This window comes from Ammospiza nelsoni, chromosome 27 (genome assembly GCF_027579445.1).
Source record: "Ammospiza nelsoni isolate bAmmNel1 chromosome 27, bAmmNel1.pri, whole genome shotgun sequence".
NCBI classification, from domain to species: domain Eukaryota; kingdom Metazoa; phylum Chordata; class Aves; order Passeriformes; family Passerellidae; genus Ammospiza; species Ammospiza nelsoni.
The window spans coordinates 1,237,694-1,263,008 of NC_080659.1; the positions used below are offsets into that span (position 1 = coordinate 1,237,694).

The 25,315-nt window shown below is 59.4% G+C and overlaps 4 protein-coding genes across 8 annotated transcripts; 3 read left to right on the forward strand and 1 right to left on the reverse strand.

Moving 5' to 3' along the window:
• The first annotated feature begins 3,064 nt into the window (after positions 1 to 3,064).
• On the forward strand, positions 3,065 to 15,285 carry KANK3 (KN motif and ankyrin repeat domains 3). 5 transcript variants are annotated; one of them, XM_059489483.1, is made up of 11 exons: positions 3,898 to 4,041; positions 8,505 to 8,579; positions 8,861 to 10,597; positions 11,121 to 11,220; positions 11,360 to 11,557; positions 12,044 to 12,131; positions 12,450 to 12,669; positions 12,998 to 13,140; positions 13,383 to 13,583; positions 13,657 to 13,749; positions 13,929 to 15,285. In XM_059489483.1, the coding sequence occupies exons 2-11, from the start codon at positions 8,543 to 8,545 to the stop codon at positions 13,980 to 13,982; spliced, it is 2,871 nt and encodes a 956-aa protein (XP_059345466.1). In that variant the 5' UTR covers positions 3,898 to 4,041; positions 8,505 to 8,542; the 3' UTR covers positions 13,983 to 15,285. The 5 variants fall into 5 exon arrangements, with proteins under 5 accessions (XP_059345465.1, XP_059345466.1, XP_059345467.1 ...); XM_059489484.1 differs by having other exon boundaries at positions 13,657 to 13,743; positions 13,926 to 15,285; XM_059489486.1 differs by having other exon boundaries at positions 13,657 to 13,743.
• A 1,562-nt stretch (positions 15,286 to 16,847) lies between these two features.
• Positions 16,848 to 17,387, reverse strand: RPS28 (ribosomal protein S28). The gene is made up of 3 exons (XM_059489488.1): positions 17,291 to 17,387; positions 17,167 to 17,214; positions 16,848 to 17,092 (listed from the first exon to the last, which is right to left on the reverse strand). The coding sequence occupies exons 1-3, from the start codon at positions 17,327 to 17,329 to the stop codon at positions 16,970 to 16,972; spliced, it is 210 nt and encodes a 69-aa protein (XP_059345471.1). The 5' UTR covers positions 17,330 to 17,387; the 3' UTR covers positions 16,848 to 16,969.
• A 53-nt stretch (positions 17,388 to 17,440) lies between these two features.
• NDUFA7 (NADH:ubiquinone oxidoreductase subunit A7) lies at positions 17,441 to 18,954 on the forward strand. Its single transcript, XM_059489487.1, has 4 exons — positions 17,441 to 17,512; positions 17,637 to 17,686; positions 17,768 to 17,917; positions 18,710 to 18,954. Exons 1-4 carry the CDS (start codon positions 17,462 to 17,464, stop codon positions 18,804 to 18,806), a joined length of 348 nt encoding a protein of 115 aa, XP_059345470.1. The 5' UTR covers positions 17,441 to 17,461; the 3' UTR covers positions 18,807 to 18,954.
• Positions 18,955 to 19,552: 598 nt separating this feature from the next.
• Positions 19,553 to 23,542, forward strand: CD320 (CD320 molecule). Its single transcript, XM_059489927.1, has 5 exons — positions 19,553 to 19,680; positions 19,855 to 20,064; positions 20,943 to 21,014; positions 21,361 to 21,509; positions 21,856 to 23,542. Exons 1-4 carry the CDS (start codon positions 19,593 to 19,595, stop codon positions 21,504 to 21,506), a joined length of 516 nt encoding a protein of 171 aa, XP_059345910.1. The 5' UTR covers positions 19,553 to 19,592; the 3' UTR covers positions 21,507 to 21,509; positions 21,856 to 23,542.
• The last annotated feature ends 1,773 nt before the right edge of the window (positions 23,543 to 25,315 follow it).

Here is a 25,315-nt window from a genome sequence, read left to right on the forward strand (position 1 = left end):
GCCCACAGGCACACAGTGTCACCTGCGGCCGGCTACATCACAGGGGACACGGGCTGGGCACAGGAGACAGGGCAGCCTGCACCTGGACAGGGCTGGGCCTGTGCTGGGGACAAGAGGGTCACGTACCTGAGTGGAAGGCAGCAGAGGTGCCATGGAGCAGGAGGGCCCCAGGGAGAGGGTGTCACTGAGGCTGGGCTGTGTTTGGTGCAGGTGCCTCAGCACAGCCCTGCCCTGGCTTCAAGAGGGTCTCCAGGAGGGGGTGGGTGCTGGGAAATGGCCAGGCAGGAGGCTTTGGCAAGGAGTCTGTGGTGGTTGTCCTGCTGTCGTGGCTTGGCTTCCCCCAGTGCCTTCACCCACATGCAGCCCCTTCCCTGCCAGCTCAGCCGGTCTGAGCACCACGTGTGCACCCACAGCTCCTTGGGGACCCTTCCCCAGGTCCCACACTGCTCCAGCTCCACTCTTGGGCTGTTTGTTCTGCTGCAGCATCTCAGTGAGGAAGGATCTGAGCAGAGAGGTGATGGGAGGAAACAAGCTTTCTGTTCACTCCCAAACCTGCAGGCAGAAAACAAGGACATCCTGCTGGGGTGGCTGGGCAGGGACGCTGTGCCTGTGGGGAGGGCAGCGTGCTGGGCTGGGACATTGCTGGCATTGACACCCTTTCCTACAGGGACTGGGCCAGACAGAGCCTCACAGCTTTTGCCTCTGGTCTCACACCCTGGCCAGCCTGGCCAGCTCGTTCATGGAAGGGATGGTGGAACCAGGGGCCAAGCTCAGGCAGGCTTGGTGCAGCTGGGGCAAGCAGAGATGAACTCAGGCAGCCAGGAGATGGTTGCAACACATCCGATCATCTGTTTCCCAGGGGTGCCCAGAGCACACTCTGCTCCTCCCTGCCATGGGCCACCACTGGCCAGTCTGGACACCCAGGACTTTGGAGCCCACTGCCTCAGAAAGGACCAGAATGCTCCTGCTGCCCATGGGGGAGAGCAGGGTGCCCAGGGGTCAGGATCCCACTACCCAGGGAACAAACGGAGCCATCCAGAGCTGCAGCACGTGGAATGGCTCATGCTGCAGCACACGGGGCTGCAGCCCTTTCCCACCAGCATTCCTCAGGGTCTCTCCACCCAGGAGCCATCTGAATGACACAGAATGACAGCAAATGCCTGCTTGTAGCCTGCCAAAAGCCTGGACAAGCTTTGTGTGTTTTCTAATGTGCCAGCACCACCCAATTCCTGTGCTGTGTGCAGAGGGACAGAGATGCAGCCTGTTCTGTCAGTCTGCAGCTCCTGGGGCTCTGTTCCCAGCACACCGTGGAGAAGCACCAGCTGTGCTGGTGTGAGTCACAACACATGCACACAGGTGCACACACATTTCCTACTGCTCTGATGGGAAAAGAGGCACGATCACATTCTCAGTCCCAGACAGAGAGAAAAGGATTGGGATTCACAAGAAAAGTAATATTTTTAGACCTTCTTCTGAACCAAAAAAGCTTTTCAGTAGATCTGAATCTATGAAAACTCATCAGCTCCTGGAGCTTTTTGTTCAGATGGACTCTCTTACGAGGGTCAGGGCTGATATCAATGGCCATTGTGAAGAAACAGCTGTGCCAGACCCAAAAACGATGCCATGAAAGTCAGCAGAGCCCAGACCGCTGAATGACAACACTCTACCACCAAGAAACCACCAAAGGTTTTTTTGGCAGAACTGCCCCTACAAGAGGAACAGAAGCCTGGCTAGCCCTCCCCACCCCTCCATGCAGGGTTGTGGGAGAGATGCTGAATACAAGAACTTGGTCCCATATTGTGGAAGCCCCTGGTCCTTACCTTTAGCCTTTCCCACAGCGACCATCTGTGCACCTTTCAGCCACACAGGCACCAGTCCTAACACCCACAACCTCTCAGCTACACTTTGGTTAACCCAGGCCTTGGCACAGGTGTGGCTGCAGCCGCTGCCATTCTCCTCCAAGCCTGGGTTCAGCCACAGCCTGGGCAGAGCCAGCCTGGGCCAGCTGGTGCCACAGCTCGGGCAGCTCCTGGCTCAGTGCCCCTGCTCTGGGGTGAAGGCACCACAGTGGTGGCCAGCCGAGGCTGCAGGAGCACTTTGCTCCAAGTGATCTGCTCTTGGATGCAGATGGGATTTACATGGGGTGTGAACATCAACCAGCCTAGGTGAGTTCTCTGGTCATGGCCTCATATTCGAGTCCCATGTAGTTTCTACAGAAAACAATGAATATCAGAAACAAGGGCTGTCCCTTGGGTTTGATTCTTCTCAGTGACCATACCTTAAATCCAGAGGAGTCTGATCCCTGCAGGGAACAATGCCATCCCTCTTGGTCAAAGGCTGCTGGTGAGTCTCAGCCTGGAAATATCTCTGAGCTCACACAGTTTTGTGATCCAGCACCACATTGGGGCAGCGCCAGGGCTGTGTTCCTTTGGTGATGCTGGGTTGTTTGTAGTCTCCTCACTCTTCCACAGCTCAGCCCTCGTGCTGGGGCGGCAGCAGTCGCGTGTGGGGGTCTGACACCCACAGAGCTGCAGTGACATCACTTTCCCAAGCTCATGTTTCCTCAGCTCCTCCTTTGCCGGTTTTTCCCTATGCAGGGAGGAAACTAGAATTGCTGCCTGGAGGTGGGTGACATTTTTGTCAGAGGTCCAAGAGCAGAAGTGAGGGACCTGGATGTGGGCCCATCATGGAACACTGAGCTGGATGCAGGGCATGAGCTCCACAGCCCAGCTGGGCACTGCTGGCACCTGGCTCATCGCCCCAGGTTTCACCTTTCCTGACCTGGACAGAGAAGGTAAAGCCACCCTGTGCAGGGCACCTGAGCGATTTCTCCTCCAAGCAGTCAGTGAACCGGCAAGAGCCGAGCTATTCCCGACCTGCTTTGGAGACCAACTGAGGGCGTGAAATCACCAAGTTCATTACCACAGGATGCTGGGGAGGCCAAGTATGCAAATGAATTGGAGAGGGACGAGGTCTGTCAGTGGAGGTAGATTCATTAGAGCTATTAAGGTACTTCCGTCCGGATGCAAACCCTTTCCCAGGAAGTCCCCAAAGTGCCTGCCAGCAGCTGGGAGGGACGTCGGGAAGCACATCTTGTTTCTCCTGCTCTTCCCGTGAGTAGTGTTACAGAAGTGCCAGATATGGAAAACTACCCGTGAAGTTCAGAACTGAAAAAGAAAGAAAAACTAGCAAAAATCTTTGCTGAGGGTTTCAGCGCTGAAAAGGCCTGCAGCAGTTAGTGAGGGCAAGCTCCAAGGCGGGGAATGGTCCTTACAGGATGGGGGAGAGCCCAGAGCTCGCGGCTCAGCGAGCAGCACGGGAAGCAGGCGGGGAAGAAAGCTGGCAAGAAAAGGAGACAGACAGCCGCTGCTGGGACAGGGAGGGCTGCCAGGAGCCCAGCGGGGCCAGGCCCGGGGAGCCCAGCCAGGCCCAGAGGCACATTGCTCCCGGCCGCGGCTGGGACGAGGGCGAGGTGTGCGAGGGTGGCTGTGCTGGGGCAGCACGGTGGGGCAGAGCTGGACGCAGCCGCCCGCCGGGCCGGGGCCAGCAGCGGGGCTGGGCTCAGGGCAGAGGGTACCCCTGCATCGGGGCCATGTGAGCAGGGGGACCCCCCCTTTCTGCAGGGGGACCACCCCGATGTGGACAGGTTAGGGAGAGCCCCGTCCCCAGGGAATGCAGTAGGAGCACCCCATCCCCACGGTAATCCGGACAGGGGACCTGGGGGTGGCAAGGGCAGGGGACACCCCTCCCCCAGGTGACAGGAACGGGGCACATCGCACCCCGGGGACAGCGATGTCCCCTCCCCGGGCGGAGAGGGAGCTGGGGGGATGCCGGGGCGAGCGGCCGGGGGCGGTTCCCGTCCCGTCGGGCCCGGGGCCGGTCCCCGCCCGCCCCCGCCCCGCCCCGGCCGCTCCCGCTCCCGCTCCCGCCCGCCCTCGGCCCGGGGCTGCGGCGGGCAGCGGTGCCCGGCGCCGCGGAGCTGCCCGAGAGTCCCGGGCCCGGGGCTGTGTCCAGGCTGCAGCCCAGGAGCCCGGCGGCACGGTGAGGGACGGCGGGGACCGGGCGGGACGGGACTGGCCGGGCGGGCCCGGCGGCGGCGGGGCCGGGGCTCGTCCCGGTGCGGCCCCCGCAGCCGCCGCCGCCCGTGGCCCCGGACGGGCCGCGCTGGAGCCCCGGGAGCGCGGCGGGATGGGGCGGCCCCGGCATCCGCCGCCCCGGGGGCTCCGCCCCAGCGGCCCCGGCGGCGGGAGCGGGAGGGAAGCGGGGCCGGGGCCCGGCTGGAGCTGCTCCCCTCGGGTGGCGCCGACGGGGAGAGCCCGGGGCCCGGGGCTGGGCACGGGCTGCCGCCCCGACGTGCGGGTGCCTGGAATGTGCCCCCGGGGGTGCCGGGAACCCCTCAGGCTGGGGATGCTGGTGGGAACTGCAGGGCTGGGGGCTCTGGGGACACCCTGGGGTCTTGGGGACCTCGTCAGGCTGGGTGTGCTGTGGGTTCCCCGCTGGTGGGACACGGCACCCCGGGCTGGGTGCCGAAGGGCCCAGGAGTGCTCGGGGCCCTCCTGGAGCACATGGAGATCCCCCCCGGCGTTGGGCACGGAGCTCTGGGTGTACCCCGGCTGTACCTCGGCTTCCCGCGGGTAAATTTAGTTTGATCTCCGAGCCCCTCCTCACAGCAGGACAAGCCCAGGCCATCGCTGCTGATGCAGCCCCGAGGGAATCGGGAGGTGTTGGTGGAAGGTGCTGCTGGGCAGCAAGGAGAGGGGCTGATGCTCTCTAGTGAAGCTGTAGGGAGCCTATAGTGCTGTAGGTGTGAGGGGGCTGGTAGAGCTGATCCCCACGTGGGTTTGTGTATGGACTCTACACCTGTTGTGAGTGAGCTCAGGGAGGTCCCTGAGGGGCTGGAGTGGGTGCAGAGCCTGGGCGGCCCCTTTGGCCTCCCAGCCAACCGGGCCATCAATGACGACAACTCCAGAAATAACAGTCCAACCCTGAAATTAGGCTGTTGAGATGATCATTTCCCTTTCTCTCCCTGGGTCAGCATTGTGCACCCACCCACCTGGATCCAGTTCCTCCAGGAGCAGCTCCAGCACAGACAGCTGGCCACGGCTGCCTGGGCAAATAGGAGCAGGCTGTCCCATAGAGCCCCTGCAGCAGGGACAGGGACACAAAGGTGGCCTGAGCCCTGGACACCTACTGCTGCACCCAGCCACAGTGCTGGCAGGTAACACTGCAGGTGACAAGCACGTGTGACAGCTGGCTGTGCGAGGAGCCTGAATCCTGGCAGGCTGCTGGCAGGGGAAGAAGCCGTGTGCTTGCTCAGTGGTTTCCCCTCAACTTTGGAACAGCCTCAGTTCCAAGCTTCAGGGCTTATCGCCTGCTCAGCTACGAGGGAAGCATGCCTGGCTGAGATAAATCAAGTTATGCTGGCCAGGGCTGCTCTGGACTCTGTTCCTCTCACATTCCTCATGACCTCAGTATTTTGGCTCAGGAGGAGAGCCAGGGAGAGCCCTCTCTGTGTCCAGGCCTGGCCCCGCCGGTGGAGCAGCTCGGGCTGTGCTGCAGCAGGTGGTTGAACTGGGCTGAGGGCTGCTACAGCTGTGGCCCCCCAGGAAAAGGGCACAAAGGTCTCCAGCTTTAGGAACAGCTCTCCCTGACCTCTCCTCTGCCAGTCCAGGGGCTTGGGAAGCCCATGGGGAAATTGCCCCATGAGGCCAGGGCTCACACGGTGCTGCCTGCAGCTGGGGCTGGGGCACGAGGCCCGGGTGGTGCCTGGGCTGTGCCAGGGTGCCCAGCCTCCCTCATCCCTGATATGACTTCTGATTGCAATTGAGCAGAGCAGCTCCAGTTTTGGCCCCATGTTTCCCATCGGTACAACAGCATGAGGGGAAAATACAGGTGTGAGCCCAGGGCAAAACACAGCCCTGCCTCCATGGGGGTGGTTGGGTGCCTGTGCATCCTCCTCCTCTCCCCCTCGCTGCCAAACCTCTCTACCAGTCCTTTGCTTGTACCATCCCGCTTTTCTGTTGAAACACCAGCGCTAGAAACAACACTCATTGCTTCCAAAGAGAGCTGGGATCATGTAAGGGCTCCCACAGGGTTGCATGTGCCCAGGCTCTTCAGCAACCTGCACCAGTGCCCAAGGGAGCAGCTGAAGCTGCTGAAAATCAGCCTTTGGCACCAAAGTGGCTGATAGAATTGGCCCCAGCAAGACTTGAGCCCGGGTGGAGGGTGGCTGCCCGTGTGGTGCCATGGGTGTGGCAGCCAGGTCCAGCTGGTGCTGACAGTGGCTGGGCCACAGGTGTGGGGGCTCAACCTGCTGCACACTGGGACATCTGCCCCCACTTGTCCAGTCCAGCCCCACACATCTTCCCCAGCCCAGGGACAGTTTGCACAGCCCAAGGAACCTGGGGGGTTTCTGCTCCTTGCAGGAGGGTTTGAACATCAATGGAGTCCCTGGGGCCACTTGGACATGGTTGGTAGCTGGCAGGTCCCATCACCATTTTTGGAGCTGGGTGAAGACAGAAACTCGTGTCCTGGTCCAGCCCATCGTATCAGACCAGAAGAAATGGGGTCTGAAGCAGTGGGAGGATGTCCCCACAGTTGGGATGCACCTGCAGACATTGGCTGAAAGGGCCACAGGAGCTGGCAGGTGACAAGCAGCCTGTCCCCAGCTCAGTGGAGGGGACACCAGTGCAGTGCTGGTGCAAAGGGCCCCTTTGCAGCTGGAGTGGTGTGGGAGGTGTCCAGGCCTTGGCAGAGGAGGCTTTTCCTGTCCCCAGGCAGGACAATGGCCAGGCTGGGCGGCGGAAGGGAGCTGCCGGCCACTTCCCCCTGAGGAAACGCTCCCGCTGCCTCTGGCTCCTGCTGCTCTCTCTTCCTCTTTGATTTACAACGTGTGTGGAGCCCAGGGGAAGTTTGTCCTGGCCCCAGCACTGTTTAATTACCTGCAGCAAGGACCATGCAGAGGAGGAAGCCAAACTGTTCCCAGGGTGGGAGGGATGAGAGGAGGTGGGGGATGTGTGGACCCTCTTGGGCATGAAGCCAGCAGCTTGGGAATGGTGGATGCCAGCAGGGATGTTACCAGGGAGGTGGCATGGGTGCCTGCTCCACGGTGGGATGATTCCAAGGAAGGTGGAATTTGGGATGTGCATCGGCTGTGGGTGGGTTGGGAGAGGAGTGGGAGAGCCCCAGAATCTGTCCTAGTGGGAAGTGTTTTATCTCTGCCCGGTTGAACTCACTGCCCAGCCTGAGCCTGGCCTGGTGCTGCCTCAGCTGCTCCAGGGGGTCAGGGGGGGCCGAGGGCTGGGGCATGGCTGCAGCATTGGTGTGAGGGACAGACTGAGGGCTGGGGCATGGCTGCAGCATTGGTGTGAGGGGCAGACTGAGGGCTGGGACATGGCTGCAGCATTGGTGTGAGGGGCAGACTGAGGGCTGGGACATGGCTGCAGTGTTGCTGTGAGGGGCAGACGTGGGTGTTTCTGTGCAGCCAAGGCCACATCCTGCGCCGTTCCCTGGGCAGCTCTGAGCCTCAGCTTCCCTGAGGGCTGTGCCCAAGCGCCACCATTCCTCTGTGGCATTTCTCCTCCCCTGCTTTCTTCTGAAAATAGCCCAGTGCCAAATGCTTTGCCCACCAACAGCTGCTCAGCCCCATGGCCACCTGTGCCCCATGGGCACAGCCATCAGAACTCTGGTGCCATGCACAGCAGCAATGGGTGCTCCCAAGGTGCTGTTGTCCCATCCTGCTCCTGCCAGGAGCACTTCACACCTGGGCCCCAGCATCCAGATGCTGCCAGATGTTGCAGCAGGTCCTAGCTCAGTGCTCAAGCTGGTTGCACCCCCAGCCATGATCTCCCTTCTGGACCACAGCCGTATCCTCTTGGTCCTCCTCCAGTGTGTCTGTGCCTGGCTTCTGGGAAAACCAGGCTCCCATTTCATTCCCCTCTGCCTTATCCCACATTAGGGGCAGGGGAAAGCAGTCAGGTCCCTCCTGGGGGTCATTGGCCCCTCAGGACACTCCTGAGGCCTTGTGGGGCACCCTGGGTGGCATGAATGGGCATCACACCCAGCACTGACAGGTGCTGGCTGCTCCCTGCAGTCTCATGCCTTTGCCAAAGCATCGTTTCCCTTTATCCAGAGCAAACCTCAGACTGAGTGAGGTTTTGCTCAGGGCTTTGCACCTATACAGGTTTCAGCCTCTTTTCTTTCCTGGCCTGCTCCCACTGTATGGCCAAGCTCCAACTCGTGACCCTTGGAGCTGGCAGCACGGCCATCCCAGCTGAGCTGTGGAGCATTCCTTTAATGTACAAACAATCCTGGCACCACAGGCAGCACCGCACTCGCCCAGCCACCAGCTCCAGCGTCAGCCCTGGGCTGGGGAGGCCTGGGGACCTGGCAAATGGCAGGGGACAGCCACAGGGCTCTCCCAGGTGGGGGTCAGAGCTGTGTGGCTGCCTGGGGCTCACCGGCCCTGCGGTTACAGGGTTTGGCTGGACGTGGTCTCGTTGCAGGTTGATGGTCTTCTGGTCAGCAGCATTCCGGGAAGAAGATGGCTCAGCCGGCACCCCTGAACCAGAACCTCCCAGGTAAAGAGATCAGGGCTGTCACCGGGTAGTGAAAGTGGAAGGGGTGCAAGGGAGGTAGCAGGGCTGAGCTGTCCCGTCCCATCCCAGTGGAGTTCCTCACTCCAGCACCAACCCTGACATGGACTGTGTGCCCTGTGATACCCTACGGCACTGAGGGTGCTGGAGACAGACCCATTGCACATCATGGAGGAGATGGGCCTGCAGGCTATAAATTCCAGTATAACCCAGTTAGGAAAGCCATCCTGTCTTCACTAACTCCTCTGTCGCTTCTCCTCTTGCAGATCTTGGGGGCCCATTCTTGTATCGGGACCAGGATGATGGAGAGAAGAGCTCATATTCTGTGGAAACCCCTTATGGCTTCCTGCTGGACCTTGATTTCCTGAAATATGTTGATGATATTGAAAGCGGCCAAACACTCAAGAAAGTGCCGCTGCCTCGCAGGGTGAAAGGGTCCCGTGCACCGCCCAGCACGCTGCGCAGCCCCAGCAGCCACGCCAGCGCCTGGACCTCCACCGAGTCGCTCACCTCCACGGCCAGCGAGGAGGGCAGGACTGCGCTGCTGCTGTCCCCGCACGGCCGAGCAGCCCCGGAGCCTGCGAGCAAGCCAACCTCCCACCCCATCTCACCACCGCCAGTGCGGCTGCTCCCACCTCCCACCCGCAAGTGCCTCGTGCCAAACCCACGGGTGGAGAAGACCTTGCTGGAGACAAGCAGGAGGCTGGAGCAGGAGCAGGGCCGTTTGCAGGATATTGGTGGTCTCTCCCACGTTGGCCTGCCGGGTGCCCTGGGCCAGCCACCCCACTGGGTGCCAGTTGGCGCCGAGGGCCAGGCGAGTTGGGGCCGGGTGAGTCCCAGCAGCTCGGGGCGCAGCACTCCCGCTGCAGGGCTCGGCACGGCCCCGCTGCAGCACGTGCGGGAGCAGATGGCTGCAGCCCTGCGGCAGCTCCGGGACCTGGAGGAGCAGGTGAAATCCATCCCCCTCCTGGAGATGCAGATCTGCGAGCTGAAGAGGGAGAAGGCAAAGTTGCTGGAGAAGCTGTCGGCGGAGCCTGGCGAGGCATTGTATCACCCCTGTGGCTCTGAGGCAGGGGCAGGGGGTGAGGAGGGGCCCCGTACAGGGCCAGAGAGTGAAGCAGAGCCAGTGAAGGGGCGAACGAGCAAAATTGCAGAGCTGAGGAAGCTGACAGAGAAGCTGGCCGTGCCGGAGCGGAACGCCAGGGCTTGGCCAGGCAAGAGCCCCAGGGTGGCAGAGCGGCCGTGCCGCTCCGTGGCGGTGGGGGAGGACCGGGCCATGACAGATGCCGTCTTCTACTACTGCTCGCAGCAGGAGAGTGGGGACGCGCCAGACAGCGGCACACGGGGACGCAGGGATGTGGCCGTCTGGGTGATAGAGTCCTCGCTGGGGCTGGCCACTGAGGCAGAGCGGGAGCTGGAGCTGCTGCAGCAGACGGTAGGGCACCAGAAGGAGGTGATCACCCTGATGGAGGGGCACCTGCAGGAGGCCACACGGGAGCTGGAGGAGCTGCGGCTGGAGGTGTGCGCCCGCCGGCCCCGCGGGCAGGTGGACAAGGAGGTGATGGCCGTGCCGCAGGTGGCCGAGGCACTGGTGGAAGCTGTGGTAGTGACACAGAGCCGGGCAGCTGGTGACCCCCCAGAGACAGCGGAGGCAGGTGTGGAGTGCTGCCCCCTGACCTCCTGTGTCGCCGTGGGCTGCTGCCCTGACGGGCGCGACGTGGCAGTCGGACCCGATTCAGCTGCCAGCTGCGATGACAAGGGCAGCCAGACAGATGTGGGCAGCGTTGTCCTGGCAGGAGAGGAGAAGGAGCCCGGTGCAGGTGAGGTGATGGAGCCTGGCCGGGGCGATGGCCTGAGCAGCCCCTCGGTGCCAGGTGCAGGAGCAACGGCAGGGACGTGCCCAGAGAGCCAAGGCCCTGGGCCCGCTGTGCTGGAGACGACAGACAGCAACCGGGACCCAGCCCCAGCACAGGACAGTGGAGCTGCCCCAAGCCCTGCAGCCGGTGAGTGTCACCAGGGATGATGCCAGGGTCTGGGTTGGAATGTTCCTGCAGGAAAGGAGAGGATGGCCTTGTTGGGGACAATGGCTGCAGGGCCAGTGCTACCCATGCTCCAGCAGTTGCCCCATGGCCCTTCCATGCCTGTCTGGAGGTCTAGTGGGTTTGGGGTGCTTGGCTAGCTCCAGGAGAGACTGTTTACATGAGCATGTAGTGACAGGACAAGGGGGAGTGGTATCAAAATGACAGTAGGTTTAGATTAGATATTAGGAAAAATTCCTTACTATGAAGTGGTGATGCCCTGGCACATGTTACTTAGAGAAGTTGTGGATGTCCCATCCCTGAAGTGTTTAAAGCCAGGTTGGATGGAACTCTGAGCAACCTGGTCTAATGGAAGGTGTCCCTGACCATGGCAGTGGAGTTGAAATGAAATGATCTTTAAGGTCTCCTCTAACTCAGACCATTCCATGATTCTAAAATTCTATGATTCTTGCTCACTGGCTCTTGGCATCCATCTGTTTCCCTGTAGGAGCCCTGAAGTCCATCATGAAGAAGCGGGATGGTCCTCCCCGGAGCGAGGCAGAGGGCAGCAAGAAGAGCCTGCAGTTTGTGGGGGTGCTGAACGGGGAGTACGTGTTCAGGGGCTCCGCCACCCCTGTGAGCCCATCCTGGTCCCCTGCATCCCTGTCCTGGGCTAGGGCCAGTGGCAGGGCCTGAAGGGGGCCAGACTGGTGCTGTGTTGCCACTGAGCATCCTCCCTCTGTGCAGGTATGAGAGCACATCCAGTGAGGAGGATGAAGAAGGCAACAGCTCCTCTGAGAAGGCTTCGGCTGACAGCTCCAACAGTTCAGAGCAGGGAGACACCGAAACCTCAGAAGAGGAGGCAGGAGAAGGCACCTGCGAGCCCAGACTGGAGTGCAAGGGGACTGATGTAACCCTGCTGGAGCCCCCTGAGGTGAAGGAAAAGTAAGTGCCAGTGGAGAAGGCTCCCTGCTCCCTGGTCAGCTGGGAGCCACGGCACTGGCCCTGCCAGGTTGGGGCATCTGCCCCAGTTTCAGTGCTGCCAGTGGGAAAAACCCATTCAGCTGCAGAGACCATTCATCAGGAACAATCCTTCCAGTTTCTTGGGTCTGCTAAGGAAAGGATGAGAGGTCCCAAATGCTTCTTTGCTGCAGAAAGTAATTTAGAGGGGGACAAAAAAAACAACAGCCTTCAATAGCATTTTTCAACAAAAGGAAAAAATGTGGCCCAAGAATGGGTGAATGGTGCCTGAGCACATCCATATAAGGCTCTGTTCTATGGTGGTTTGCAGAGGCTGGAGCAGCCAGGGTGCAGCCACTGGACTGGAGGTTGCACTCTGGGGACCTTGTGGGGAGTTCCAGGCACTGCAGAGCTTACAGGTTTGGTGGGTGATGCAGCCCCACACCAGGGACATCCTCATGCTCTCCACAGGTTCGAGCTGAGCCCCAGGATGAGGGAGGCCTGCCTCATTGTCAAGACCCACCTGGGCCACCCGGGTGCTGCCAAGAGCAAAGAGGTGGTGAGTGGAGCACTGGGGAGGGATGGCTTGCCCAGTCCCTGCCAACGTCCCCCAGAGCTGGCCCTACTCAGAGAGGGGCCAGCAAAGCCTGGCTTAGCACCTTCCCCAAAATACAGCCCTTGGCTCCAGGTTTTGTCCAGAAACCCCAAAACCGCCATGTGGACTCAGCTGAGGCTATGCCCAGCATGGGTTTGGGCAGTTCAGGGTCCTGCCTTCACCCACCCCCTCTGGAGCAGGGATTCTGCTTCCTGCCACCTGGGCTGGCAGCAGGGGGTGGGTGCCAGGGCATGCAGAGGCTCAGCCCCTCTCTGCCCACAGCTTGCCAGCAGCAGCCTGGTCCTTCAGGAGTGGTTCCGTCTGTCCAGCCAAAAGTCGTCCATCCCTGACACGGTTGCCAACCACCTCCTGGCCTTTGCCGAGCTCTCGCCAGCTCTCCTGGCCCATGTGGTGAACCTGGCAGACGGGAATGGCAACACAGCCCTGCACTACAGCGTCTCCCACTCCAACTTCCACATCGTGTCGCTGCTGCTGGATACGGGTCAGTGCCCCCCAGCCCCAGAAACATCCCCTGGCCACCATCCCACTGTACCCAGGTCGTGTCCTGGTCCTGTCAGCACAGGGGAAAGGCATTGGCAGCAGAGGGCGAGGAGAGGTACCCTGGGCTCTGTGTGTTCATAGCTGTGGGGGTCAGAAGGCACCCCAGCCCGTTTGGGTGTCCAGATTTCATGGGGCAGATCCATCAGCAGTTCTGTGGGAAGGTTCACAGCACCGTGGGCAGGACTGTGAGGGGGAGCCAGGCACGTGGCTTGGTCCATGTCCCCCACCAGCCCTGCAGCATCCTGAGCCCCCTCTGCCCACTCCCACAGGGATCTGTAACGTGGACCACCAGAACAAAGCTGGGTACACCGCGCTGATGCTGGCAGCACTGGCAGCTGTTGAGCAGGAGGAGGACATGAACGTGGTCAGGAGGCTTTTCAGCATGGGCAACGTCAACGCCAAGGCCAGCCAGGTTGGTGCAGTCTGAGGGCCACCACATCTTGATCCTCCCACCCCCAGGCAGATGCCAGAGCCACGCTCAGCTCTTCTGAGGGCAGGACAATGGCTCTAAAACCTGGAGGTGTCAGTGCATGGGGAGGGCATCACCTTAAGAGCTCCTCCTGCCTGGGCTGTCCCAGCAGTGGTCCTGTGGTGTGGGGACAAGTGGGTAGCACAGGGGGGCAGGGGTGGCCTGGCAGTGTCCCTCCCTTGCAGGCTGGCCAGACGGCGCTGATGCTGGCCGTGAGCCACGGGCGGCAGGAGATGGTGGGAGCCCTGCTGGCCTGCGGGGCCGATGTGAACCTGCAGGACGAGGAGGGCTCCACGGCGCTCATGTGTGCCTGCGAGCACGGCCGCCTGGAGACCGTGAGGCTGCTGCTGGCCCAGCCCACCTGCAACGTCTCCATCGTGGACAGTGTAAGGTTCTGCCACTGGGCCTGGGCAGCTCCTGTCCCCAAAGCCCTTCCTGCACGCTCTCCTTTCTTTCTAGGACGGTAACAATGCTGTTGCCATCGCGCTGGAGGCCGGTCACGGTGACATCGCTGCGCTCCTCCACGCCCACCTCACCAGCACCAAGGTACCCGTGAGTACCTCAGCGCTCCCCACGGGAGGGGACAGGGCTGAGACACACGCAGGTGTCTCCAGCAAGAGGCTGCAGGAGCAAGAGCAGAGCGTTGCAGGTGCCACGTGCTCAGAACAGCCCTGCTGGCCCTGACCAGGAGGCACTGGAGGGGTCTCAGGTGACTGCTCTCTTTGCAGCAGGGGTCTTCACCAACAACCACAAAGAGCCCTGGGAGTCCGAAGAAACCAAATTAGAGTGACCTTGGGATCCAGCCAGGGGCCACCACCAGCACTGGGCTGTGATTCACATCCCCCACCTGCCACCTCTCTATGCCAAACTGCTCTCTGCAGCTTCACTCCTGCCACAAGCACCATGCCCGCGCCTCCCTCACCCGTCTCCTCCACTGGACGCAGCCCACACGTGGCCACCTCACCACCAAGTCACCAGAGCCAAGTGACCTCGGGGCAGGACATGCAGGGAGCAGAAGCCACCCCATCCCCTGTGCTCCCTGCCACGACCACTGGAGCTGTGCCACCTCTGCAAGGAGGAACAGCAGAGACAGCACCTGGTTTGTGCTCTGGCAGCTCTGAGAAGGCAGCAGTGGCAGTGGCACAGAGCCAGGAGGGCAAGTGACGGGTCCTGGCCCCAGCAGGGACACTGTGCTCTGCAGGCACAGCTGTACAGCAATGGGAGAGGGAATGCTGCCTTGGACAGGGGCTGGGAGTATTTCCACACTCATATACTTGCCCTTCTTTTCTGACATTTCCTTTCCTGGCTGAAATCTGATTTTTTTCCTCTTTTCAAGCACGTGCATACAAAGAAAAAAAATATATTGCTTGGCCAAGGGATGAAGTTTAACATGAAATCACTGGGGAGTTGATTTGCTCAATGGGAGCCAAACCTCTGAGCAGTCAGGGTTGCAGCCAAGTGACAAAATGGGCTGAGGATGCATTTGGGGACTAAATCTGCCTATCTTATAACCCACAAGGGGAGCAGGTCCTTCTCCCAAGGAAGAGAAACCAATTACCTCCTAAACATTTCCCTAATTAGCCAGTCCCACAGACTGTGCAGACAGCCAGAGCCTACAGCAAAGTCCCTCTGCCCACTTTCCATCCCAAAAGGGAGAGCAGGTGAAGACACCAGGAAAAACACATGGGCCAGAAGAGCTCAGAGCAGACACATGGAGGTTGCAAAGGAAACATGAATGTCAGAGAAGTGCCTGTGCAAGTGTGTGAGCACTGTGTGGGGTGGGAACAGGGTAAGGACAAGGACAGGAGGGGTTTTGCATGGCAATGCAGCTCTGCTCTGAGCCCTTCACAAAGGTAGGGTGTTGTGGCCCCCATCCCTGCTCCTTGGCCCGGCCTCCCCACTGCTGCCCCTGCCTGGCCTGCTCTGAGCTGGGAGCCCCACAGCCCTGCCCACAAACTTGCTCTCAGCTTTGCACTGGAGTTCATATACAGCGCTTGCTGCACTCCCTAATACACTACTCTGTCTACTGGTATTTTAATACTGATGTTTATTTTTAAGATATAAATAAAATTTAAAGTTATTTTGAAATATTACAGTGACATCTGCAGTCTCCTGCCTTCTTGTCTGGCTCACAACAAACTCTGCAAGAGCTGCAGCAGAGGCACAGCCCCTGAGCTGAGCAGGTGACCCCACATTCCACATCATTCACTGCAACTTTCTGCTCTGGCTACATCCCTGTCTGGTTTTCTCCCTGCTGGAGTGTCCCAGGCAGCTGCAGCAGCGTCACTGCCCATTTTTCTGCAGCCCTGCACCAGCCCTGGTTCTCTGTGGTGCTGATATTACACTGCATCCCTCAAGGGCAATCACCAGACCAAGTGTGAAGATGCCAATTGCCTCCCTCCTCAGTGGACAGGGACCAGGCTGACCCCACAGGGATGTTCTAGAAGCTCTCTAAGCCACTCTATCCCAGTCACCCAGCTCTGAGGGCTGGCAGGGGCCAGAGCAAACACTCTTGGGTCACTGGTGAAGCTGAAGTGGGGGAATGAAAAAGAGCCACATAACTGAACTCTGAGAGGACTTGTGGCACCCCCCAGTTCTGAGCTCTGCTGCATCACAAGCCAGGGAGCAGAGCCTTGTGCTGATTCTCTGAAACTGAAACCCTCAAAGAATCACAAACTACATCAAGCAACAGCACAAACACAAGGGCTTTCTCCATGGCACAAACTCCTCCCCTCATGTTGCCCATGTGCTACCCAGGGCACAACTAAAACTGGCAACAGGGACAAATCCCAAAAACACTCTTTAACATCAGCCCATAACAATCCCCAGTGCCTGCTCCAGTTCAACACATCTGTCCCAGCAGTGCTCTGCTCAGCTTTAGGACACCCAAATCCTCAGTCACAGCTGCCACTGAACTGCCTCAGTCAAGCTCAGGACTCTGTAGACAAAACTCCCATCAGAGACCATACATGAGAGGCTGCACATCTGACTGCCCAAACACACCACAAACCTGGACCATGCTATAAACAGATAAAAAATGCCAATCCTTAAAAACATGCCCTTGAACCAGCAGCTTCAAGGCTCATTCTAAACTTCTCAGCCCTACTTTTGATTAATGTAATCTCCTAAAACACCACATCTTGCTAACTGATTTTGTGATGGAAGAGAAAGCCAAAGAAAGTGAGATGCAGTAGTCAACAGGGGTGCCAAGCACATGCTGTGGATGACTGCCAGGAAGGACAGCAAGTAGGTGTTATTTATGGCAGCATTCACTGAGCAGTTTACTGAGAACAGACAGACAGAAGCAGCAGGCTGTTGCTTTGAAAGCTGGTACCAAGCTCGACTTTCAACTTGTGATTTAATTCCACTGAGGTCCAGTACGTTTCTAATGCCACTTCACCATCACATACAGAAAATTGTTTACCAGGAAAGTCAGGATTAAGACTACTGTAATCAAAACAGAATTATTTTTGTTGTGACAGGTCAATAAAGGTGCAATAACAGTGATATTACAACGCAGGCACTATGTGTAACCCCAGTAACAAGCGGGGCATGTTGCTACTGAGCCTGAGGAAAGCGGCAGGTGCTCAGGTGTGAGACAAACCAGAGCTGTCGGGGGTCGCTTGATGAGTGAAACCCGGGCAAGGGGCTACTGGAAAAACCCTTTATTGCAGTGACCCGGCCGCCACGCTGCTCCCCACGCGCCCACGGCGGGACGAGCGGCGCCAGGCTCCATCCCCGACGGGCGGTGGGCAGCGGGGGCGGCTCCAGCTCAGCGCAGCCGCCGGGCCTCGCGCTCCGACTCCAGCAGGGTGAGAACGTCTCCCTCGCGCACCGGCCCCTTCACGTTGCGGATGATGGAGCGGCTCGTGTCGTCCATGAACTCCACACGCACCTGCGGGGCGGGCCCGCGTCAGCCTGGCCAGGCCCGGCCCGCGGCGCCGCGCCCGCCCGGCCCCGCCCGCTCACCTGAGTGCACTGCCCCTGAGAGCCGGTCCGGCCCAGCACCTTGGTGACCTGCGGGGACAGAGCGGAGAGTGAGCGCGGTGTCGCGGCCCGGCGCGGATGCCGCGGCCCCCGGTCCCGTACCCACCCTGGCCAGCTTGATGGGCTGCACGCGGCTCGTGTCCATGGCGGCTCCGGGGCGCGGAAAGGGAAGACCCACCCCCGCGTCCCCTTATATAGCCCCGAGTCTCGCGAGACCCAGCGTTCCGCGCGCGCGCTCCCGGCGCCCCCCGCGGCCCTGCCCTTCACCGCGGCCAAGATGGCGACGGCGACTCGTCTGATCCAGCGGCTCCGCAACTTCCTGGCGGGGGTAAGAACGGCCCCGGCCCCGGGGCGCCTCTGCCCCGCGGGACGCCGCGCTGCGCCCCCGGCTCCGCGGAGCCTCCGGCGCAGGGCGGCAGCTCCGCCTGAGCTGCTCTGGCCTTGCCTTGCAGCGGGATCTCCAGGCGAAGCTGCAGCTGCGCTACGAGGAGATCGCTAAGAGGTGCCGGGGCCGGGCCGGGCGGGGCGCTGGGCCGCCCCCACCCCGGGCCCGCCGCTGACGCTCGGCTCGTTCTCTGCCTAGGAGCCAGCCGCCGCCGCGGCTCCCGGTGGGCCCCAGCCACAAGCTCGCCGATAACTATTACTGCAGCCGCGACGGGCGCCGGGAGTCGCTGCCGCCCGTGGTGGTGGCGACGGCGCTGAAAACGCTGCCCGCGGGGGCACAGGCCCGCAGGTGGGTCTGATGCGGGCGGAGCGGGGTCAGCCTTGGTCCTGATCTGTACCAGGAGCACAGAACGCGCCCAGCGGCAGTGGGAAGTTACCCAGATTGGCAGAAGACTGTGGAACTGATTGTTTGAGTTTATATTTCCTTGCAAATAAGTGAGGCGGGAGGAATTTCACTCTGCTTTGGCAATACCCCACCTGCATCATTTCTGTCCAGCTCTGGGGCCTCCAAGAAGGGACCCATTACAACGAGTCCAAAGGAAGCCACAAAGACCCTCCGAGGGCTGGAGCCCCTCTGCTCTGGAGCCAGCCTGGCAGATCTGGGAGTGCTCACTTGGTGAAGGGTCCAGGGAGAGCTCAGAGCCCCTTTTGGGGCCTGAAGGGGCTCCAGGAGAGCTGCAGAGGGACTGGGGACAAGGCCTGCAGGGACAGGACACAGGGAATGGCTCCCACTGCCACAGGGCAGGGCTGGGTGGGAGATTGGGCAGGAATTGTTCCCTGTGAGGGTGGGCAGGCCCTGGCACAGGGTGCCCAGAGCAGCTGTGGCTGCCCCATCCCTGGAAATGTTCAAGGTTGGATGGAACTAGAAGCCAGAGGGGATGGTGGAAGGTGTTCCTGCCCAGGGCAGGGGCTGGAATGAGGTGGGCTTTAAGGTCCCACTCAATCCAAACCATTCTGGGACTCTGATTAACAAAGACCTCCAGCACTACTTTGCGGCTTGAACTTCTGATGAAATTCAAGTGTGATTTCATCAGAAGAGTGTTGCTAAAGCCTCTTCTCTCTCCTCCTTTCGCTGCCACAGTTCAGGTGATGCAGAGACAACAACAGGGAAGAAACCAGTGACACCAGGACCACCACTGAGGAAGTGGGAGATTTCCAGGGACGAGCCCTACTTGTGAGCAGGGAGCGAGCTGAGGCTGCATGATGGGCACAGGTGGTTCCAGAGCAGCTCTGATGGGGAGGCTGTGCTGGATGTGGCTCCAGGCTGCTGGAGGGTGCTGATGTCTGATTAAGAAATGTATATAAAGCTGTGATTATTACCCCCCATTCTGTGTGTTTTATTTGATTTATTCAACTTACTGCTGTTTAATACCAGTGTATTTGTTGGTTGGAATAGTGACACAGGACAGGGGCGTTTGTAAGCTGTAGTCAGTCAATGAAGAGCAGAGGTGATAAAGCACAGCCCCGCTCACAGGGCTCCTTCCAGGCCCAGGTTCTGCGAGAAAAGTTCAGCGCCGTGGGGCAGTGGCCGCCACCAGTGCCAGTGCCGCTGTCCTGCCGTGACCGCTCCCTGCTCGGTCCGGCGGAGCGCTGAGCGGCCCTCCCCGGGACAGCGGGGCTCTGCCGGCCGCGGTGCTGAGGGACTTCCGGGGAGCTGGGAAGGGGCTGGGCTGGTTGGGGCCCGTTCCCGGTGCCGTTCCCGGTGCCGCTCCCGGTGCCGCTCCCGGTGCCGTTCCCGGTGCTGCGGCAGCGCCGCTCGACATGGGCGGGCCCCGCCCCCGTCACGTGACCGCCTCGAAGGGCACCCGAGGTGGGCGGGGCTTCCTCAAGGGCGCGCGCCCGCGCCCCGCCCCCGCGAGCACGCCATTGGTGGAAGTCGGGGTGGAGCGCACGCGCTTTTCCTGCACATTGCGTTTGTAGCGGCGCGGCGACCCCAGCGAGTCCCTCCGGTGCGGGCCCGCGGCATGGCTGGGCCGCGACTGCTGCCGCCAGGGCTCCCGGTGCTGCTGCTGCTGCTGGCGCGGCCGGTGCTGCCTCTCCCTGCCGGCACGGGTGAGCTGGGGGAGCGGCCGGGCGGGCGGTGCCCATTGGCTCCCCGCGCACGCCCTTCACTCTCATTGGTCGGAGCCCTCGTGCGCCCCGCGCGCGGGCTCCCCTGGTTGCGGGGCGCGGGGGGCTCTCCCCGCCGGGCCCCCCCCCGCTCCCCTCACGCTCCCGTTCCCGCAGCCGCCCCGCCCCGCTGCCCCCCGGACAAGTTCCAGTGCACGCCCGGCGACCCCTGCTACCCCCTGGGCTGGCGCTGCGACGGCCACCCCGACTGTGACGGCGGCGAGGACGAGTGGAGCTGCGGGACCGCGACCGCGGCGGAGCCGAGTCCCGGCGGCCCCGCGGTGACCCTGCCGAGGAGCTCGGCGGTGCCGCCCACCGGCAGCGCAGGTACGGGACCCCGGGGGACGGGGGGCGGCGAGCCGGACCGAAACCTTTGCTCCACGCCGTCTCTGGCCGATGCGGGCAGCTGCGGTCCCCGCGGGTCACTGTGAGCGGAGGAAGCGCTGTGGGGGACGCGAACCTTCAGCTTCCTTTGGAACGGCAATGACGCCCCTCAGGGCTCCCTCGGGAAGGGCCTTTGAAGTACATCCTTCCTTCTTCCAGAACATGCGATTCCCAGCAGCTCCTTCGAGAAGACACTGGAATCTCTCCACCTCCCGAGCTCCTCTGACCTCTGGGGAATGGGCAGGCTGCAGGGAAGAGGATGAGGAGGAAGTCTGGGCCATCAGGGCTGGCCAGGAGCTGCAGACACAGTGTCTGGGCTCATGTCCGGCTGTGTCTGCACCTCAGTACTGTCGGTACCAGAGCCCTGGAGCATCCTCTGTCAGACCCATTGGCTGTCTGGGGTGCTTGGGAAGGCACTTCTGGCTTCCCTCACCCAGGGGTTTCTGAGGATGTGGAGAGGAGGGGGATTACTTCAGGTGCAAGAGACTGGGTTTGGGTTTGGTGTCTGCACACGTTCAGTTGGCAGGTGAGGTGAAGAGCTGCATTTTGGTTGTACCTGTGGGTTTTCAGTGCCATGAGAACAGGCTGGGATGCTGCAGTTCCAGCTCCAGGTGGGAAATTTCCCACCTTTCCCTGCTATGCATTTCCAGTAGAACTTTTCCTCCAGTAGCAGTAGATAAGGTTTTGCTTAAGTTGAAAAAGGCCTTTTGGTGCACTTGAGGTGAGCTGGGAACTCAGCCAGGTGTAGATTGCAGACTGCTTTGAGTGCTGCCCATAAGGTGAGTTGGAAGCCTCATGGACTTGTTTCTCTTTCCTCACAGAGCCTTCAGCTACGCCTGAGGCCTCTGTGCCATGGAGCAATCAAGGTTACACATGGATCTTGATTGTTGCAGGTATGTGAGACTCAAGAGTGCTGCACATGGTCTTGGACCTACCTACCTTGGCCTATGAATTGAGTAGGGATCAATTCCAGACCTCTATCGGGAGCTGCTTTTGCTGCACTGGGAGGACTAAGGGAGGCCTGACACCACAGCTTAACTATTGCTGTGCCTTGGGTGTGTTGTGTCCTTGGAAAGGCCATTCCCTGCAATCTGGCACTAGCTTACCTCCTCTCTGTCTGTTCCTTGCCCTTGGGGACACTGCTCATCTCTGCTTGCAGGCTCATGGTGTTGAGCAGCAGTGCCCTGTTGCAAGAGCAGAGCAGTGAGTGGGTTTCTGCTTGTGCACTCTCCTCTCTAGGGCTCCTGATTATCCTGGTAGTGGCAAGTTCTGTTGCTGCGTGGGGTCTGTCCAAAGCAAAACGCAGATCTGACACCTCCAGTCTAGAAAAAGCCTCCAGAGAGCAGCTGATGCCTGGCAAGGGCCAGAAAGGCTCCTTGCCCTGAAGGGTAAGTGTTTTGCATCCCATGTGCTCCAAGTGCCTGAGGGAGAAATTTGTTCTTGCCTTGTATTTCTGGCTTCTAGAGCTTTCCCCTTGGAAGGGGGGTAGGTTTTGGGGGTTAGGTTTTCACAGCTTCCCTGATTCTTGCCAACCAGGGGCATGGGGTTTTGGTCTGCCCTGCAGCAGCAGAACTCCCCCCTTTCCTCCCTGCTGCCAAGAACATGGAGCAGTCCTGCTGAGATACTGATCTTATAGTGTGGGACTTTTTCCTCCACTTGGCATAAATTGAATTCAAACTAGGTTTCTTCCCAAAGGACTGTCAATAACCAGGTGTTTTTCTGGTTTTGTAACAGGGATCCTTATCCCAAGGTGATAAGGTGAGACTAGCCTGGTCTGTCCCCTGCTCACCACAGAGCCTGACTGAATTGGACATCAGCTCTCAAATCTGGCTTGTTACACTGGAATAGCAAGAGGATGCTCCCTTTATGAATGGTTCTTAGATTGTAGGACTGCCTTGGCTCCAGAAATAGCACAGGACCTTCCCTGGCACTGTCCATCAGCCCCCCCAAAGGTGTCAGAAATGCCTTCACTGTTCTGCATGACAGTTGTTATTGCAGATGCCCACCACTGTGGCCTTGGACTCAAAGATGTTTTTCTCCTTGAAATGCCACGTGCTCTTCAACTGTCTCCTTCCACTTCCTGCCAAGAGCCTTTTGTCATCCGTCCCATTCTTCCCCCTGGATTTTGTCAGGGAACAGGAACTTTCTCACCTATTTCCAAAGGCACTCACTGGCTGCACAGGTCAGACAAATACTCCATGTTTGCACTACTGTTTGATGCTGCTCAGCCCCCTGCACGAGAGGCTTTACTGACAGTGCCACTGTGGGGGTGACAGTTGCTCTGGCTTTGCTGTGCTCTCACCTGAGCCCATGTGGGGCAAGGAGCTCCTTGGCCCTGGGCTGGCAGCTCCTTTCACACTCCCTTCTTCCACAACATCTCCATGCTTGGCAGACCCGCTCTGCCCACCCCAGTGCTGAATGCTGCATGGGGCTTCTCTTAACATTCTTAATGGCATCTCCTTAAAACTGTTCTGACATGAGTGGTGTCCCTCAGGGTCCGCACTGGGACCAGCGCCATTCTGGGTTTTCATCAGCGCGTAGAGTGAGATCAGGTGGACCCTCAGCCAGTCTGAGGATGAGACCAGGCTGAGGAGTGCAGCTGGGGAGGGGGATGTCATCTGGAGGGACCTTCAGGCCCACAGGAACCTCATGAAGTTTGATAAGTTTTCACTTTTGTTAGGGCAAACCCTGGAGAAGAGATGGCTCCAGGGAGCTTTGTTGTGTCTTGTCCATGTCTAAAGGGGAGATTGTAAGAAACAGGGAGAGAGGCTTTTCACCCAAGGCCTGTAAGGACAAGGGGCAGCAGGTACAAACTGACAGAGGATGGGCCTAGGTAGGACACAAAGGAGGGTTTTATGGTGACGCCCTGGCTCAGGTTGCCCAGAGCAGCTGCGACTGCCTCATCCCTGGGACCAAGCTGGACAGGGCTCTGAGTGTCTTGGTCTAGTGGAGGTGTCCCTGGAAGTAAGCCATGTCTTTGGCCAGGGCTCCACGTGCCACTTATACAGTGTCTGACCCAAGGACTGATGCTGTGTATCTGTCAGAACTGACTGTGCAGGGGCAGATTAGTGCCCAGTGCCTCTGGTTCAGCATTGGCCACGTGTACCTTGCACAAGTGATCACTGAGTGTGCCAAGCTGCTGCCTTGACTGCTGACCTCTGTGCCTTGAAGGTGGGAGCTTGGCTTGCCAAGCAGACACCAGTCACCAGCCTTGGAGTAGGAGTCTTCCGCTCCTGGATAGTGTGAGTGCTGCCATACCCCAGGGGAGTAACTTCTATATGTGGTGTGGAGTCCTGAGTTATTCCAGGGCTGCTATTTTTAGTACCAAGGAGTTATTTGCAAGGGCACGCACAACCTGTTTCCAGGGACAGAGATAGCTGTGGTGACTGACACAGGAGAATAAAGAATGTAAAATGAACAATTTCTGGAGTTTTTATTTTTCCTGGATATGGGCATTTGCATGGATTCTGTATTTGGGAGGCCGGGGGCTGTATGACCTTTGGATTGTCACATCCTGGGAAAGAGGACTTGGGGTGGGTGGGCTGGCATGGGGTGCAGTGAGGAGGCCAGTGCTGCTGTGCCTGCCTGGGACAGATGTGACTCCAACACGCACCAGCTGTAGCAGAGAAGATGAAATACAGGAACAAAGCAAACAGAGAGGGTGGGGACAGAAAGAACAGATGCCACAGCAGCACCTCTGCTGCTACTGCTGAACCGTGGACAAGCAGGGAGCTCAGCCAAAAACAAGGTGAAAAAAATGCCTGAACTTGTCCCTTCTTTGCCAGAGCTGAACACGAAGTGGGGAGCACTGCAGGGCAGGAGGGGCTCCAGGAGTCCTGGCAGGACTGGGCTGAGCTGGGGCCAGTTGGGCCATGTGGCCACAGTCAGCTGTCACCAGCCAGTCCCAGATCGTGCTCTGAGCTGCAGTGCCGAGCCCAGCCCGGCTGTTCTGTGGTACAAGGCAGAGTGTTCCTCCCTGCCATGGGGACTGAGGCCCTGGGGCAAACTCACAAGACATTGCAGCTCTTGCTTTCTGCTCACTGAGCTGAGTGCTTCAGGGTTGAAAGAAAAACATTTTATGGATTTGTGCCAAAACTCGGGGCTGTGTTTCTGACAGCAATTTCCCTTCCTCTGTCCGGTGCCGGAATTGTTTTTGTTGTTCTAATCCCCAGGCTCAGAGACTTCAATTGTAGTGGAGGCCAAGCTGCTTTTCAGGCCAGGAGCATCTTTGTGCTCCATGTCTCTGTATTTAATTAGACCAGTTCATGGAGATCAGTGTGATGTTTTACATGTTGAAGTAGGGTCATGTCTCAGGATAAGACCTCAAAGATCAGCCTGTTGAATTTTGGTTCCCCTTTTACTTGCAAATCCAAAGGATTATTTCCTCCTTTTCAATTCCAATACTTCAGAGGAACTTTTACTGCCTGCTTGCATTTCCAGTGTCCTGTTCCTGTCCCTGCCTGGGTGAGTCGTGGAGCTGAAGGCTGATGTGATGGCACAGGGCAGGGACACAGCAGCAGCTTGTCCCTCAGGGAATCTTCTCGGACACTGTGGAGGTGGAGGTGGTGCCTTCACCTCATCCCCTCTAAATCTGCACTGTGGGACTTGAGGGATGAGCTGAGAGGTCATGACCATCTCCCTTCCCTGGCTGTGACAGCTGACAGCCGGGGCAACTGCATTAGCCTTTAGCGAAGGGCTGGTGCCAAGAGCAGCATCTGGTGTGGGGATACAAAGCCAGTACAAATCCTGCATGTCTGCACCTTCCTGTCCCATCAACAGGGGGTAAATTGAGGCAAGTTTGTGCTGTTTCCAGTTTGCTGTCATGGATGTCCTTCCAGGACACAGCATCCAGCAAATGAAAACAGCTAATAAGAACAGAATAAGGGAAAAGAGAAGTGCAGAGCTAGAAATAGTTCCTTACATAAAGGACTAGTGCCTCAATCTCATTAGTGTCTTAAGGAGCGGGCACTTGGCCGCCTCCGAGTGCTCCGATGCAAACCCCAATCAGATCAGCAATCGGCTTTGGGACCCCGGCAGGTGCCACGTGGCACTGGGACACAGCTGTGCCCCTCTCGCTGCCCCAAGCCTGCAGCACCGTCCCAGTCAGCGTGTGGCCATGGGAGCGTTCCCATGAAGGCAGAGCTGCTGTCCTGTGGCCAGGAGCAGGAGTCACCGCTGCGGGAGGCCGGGCACC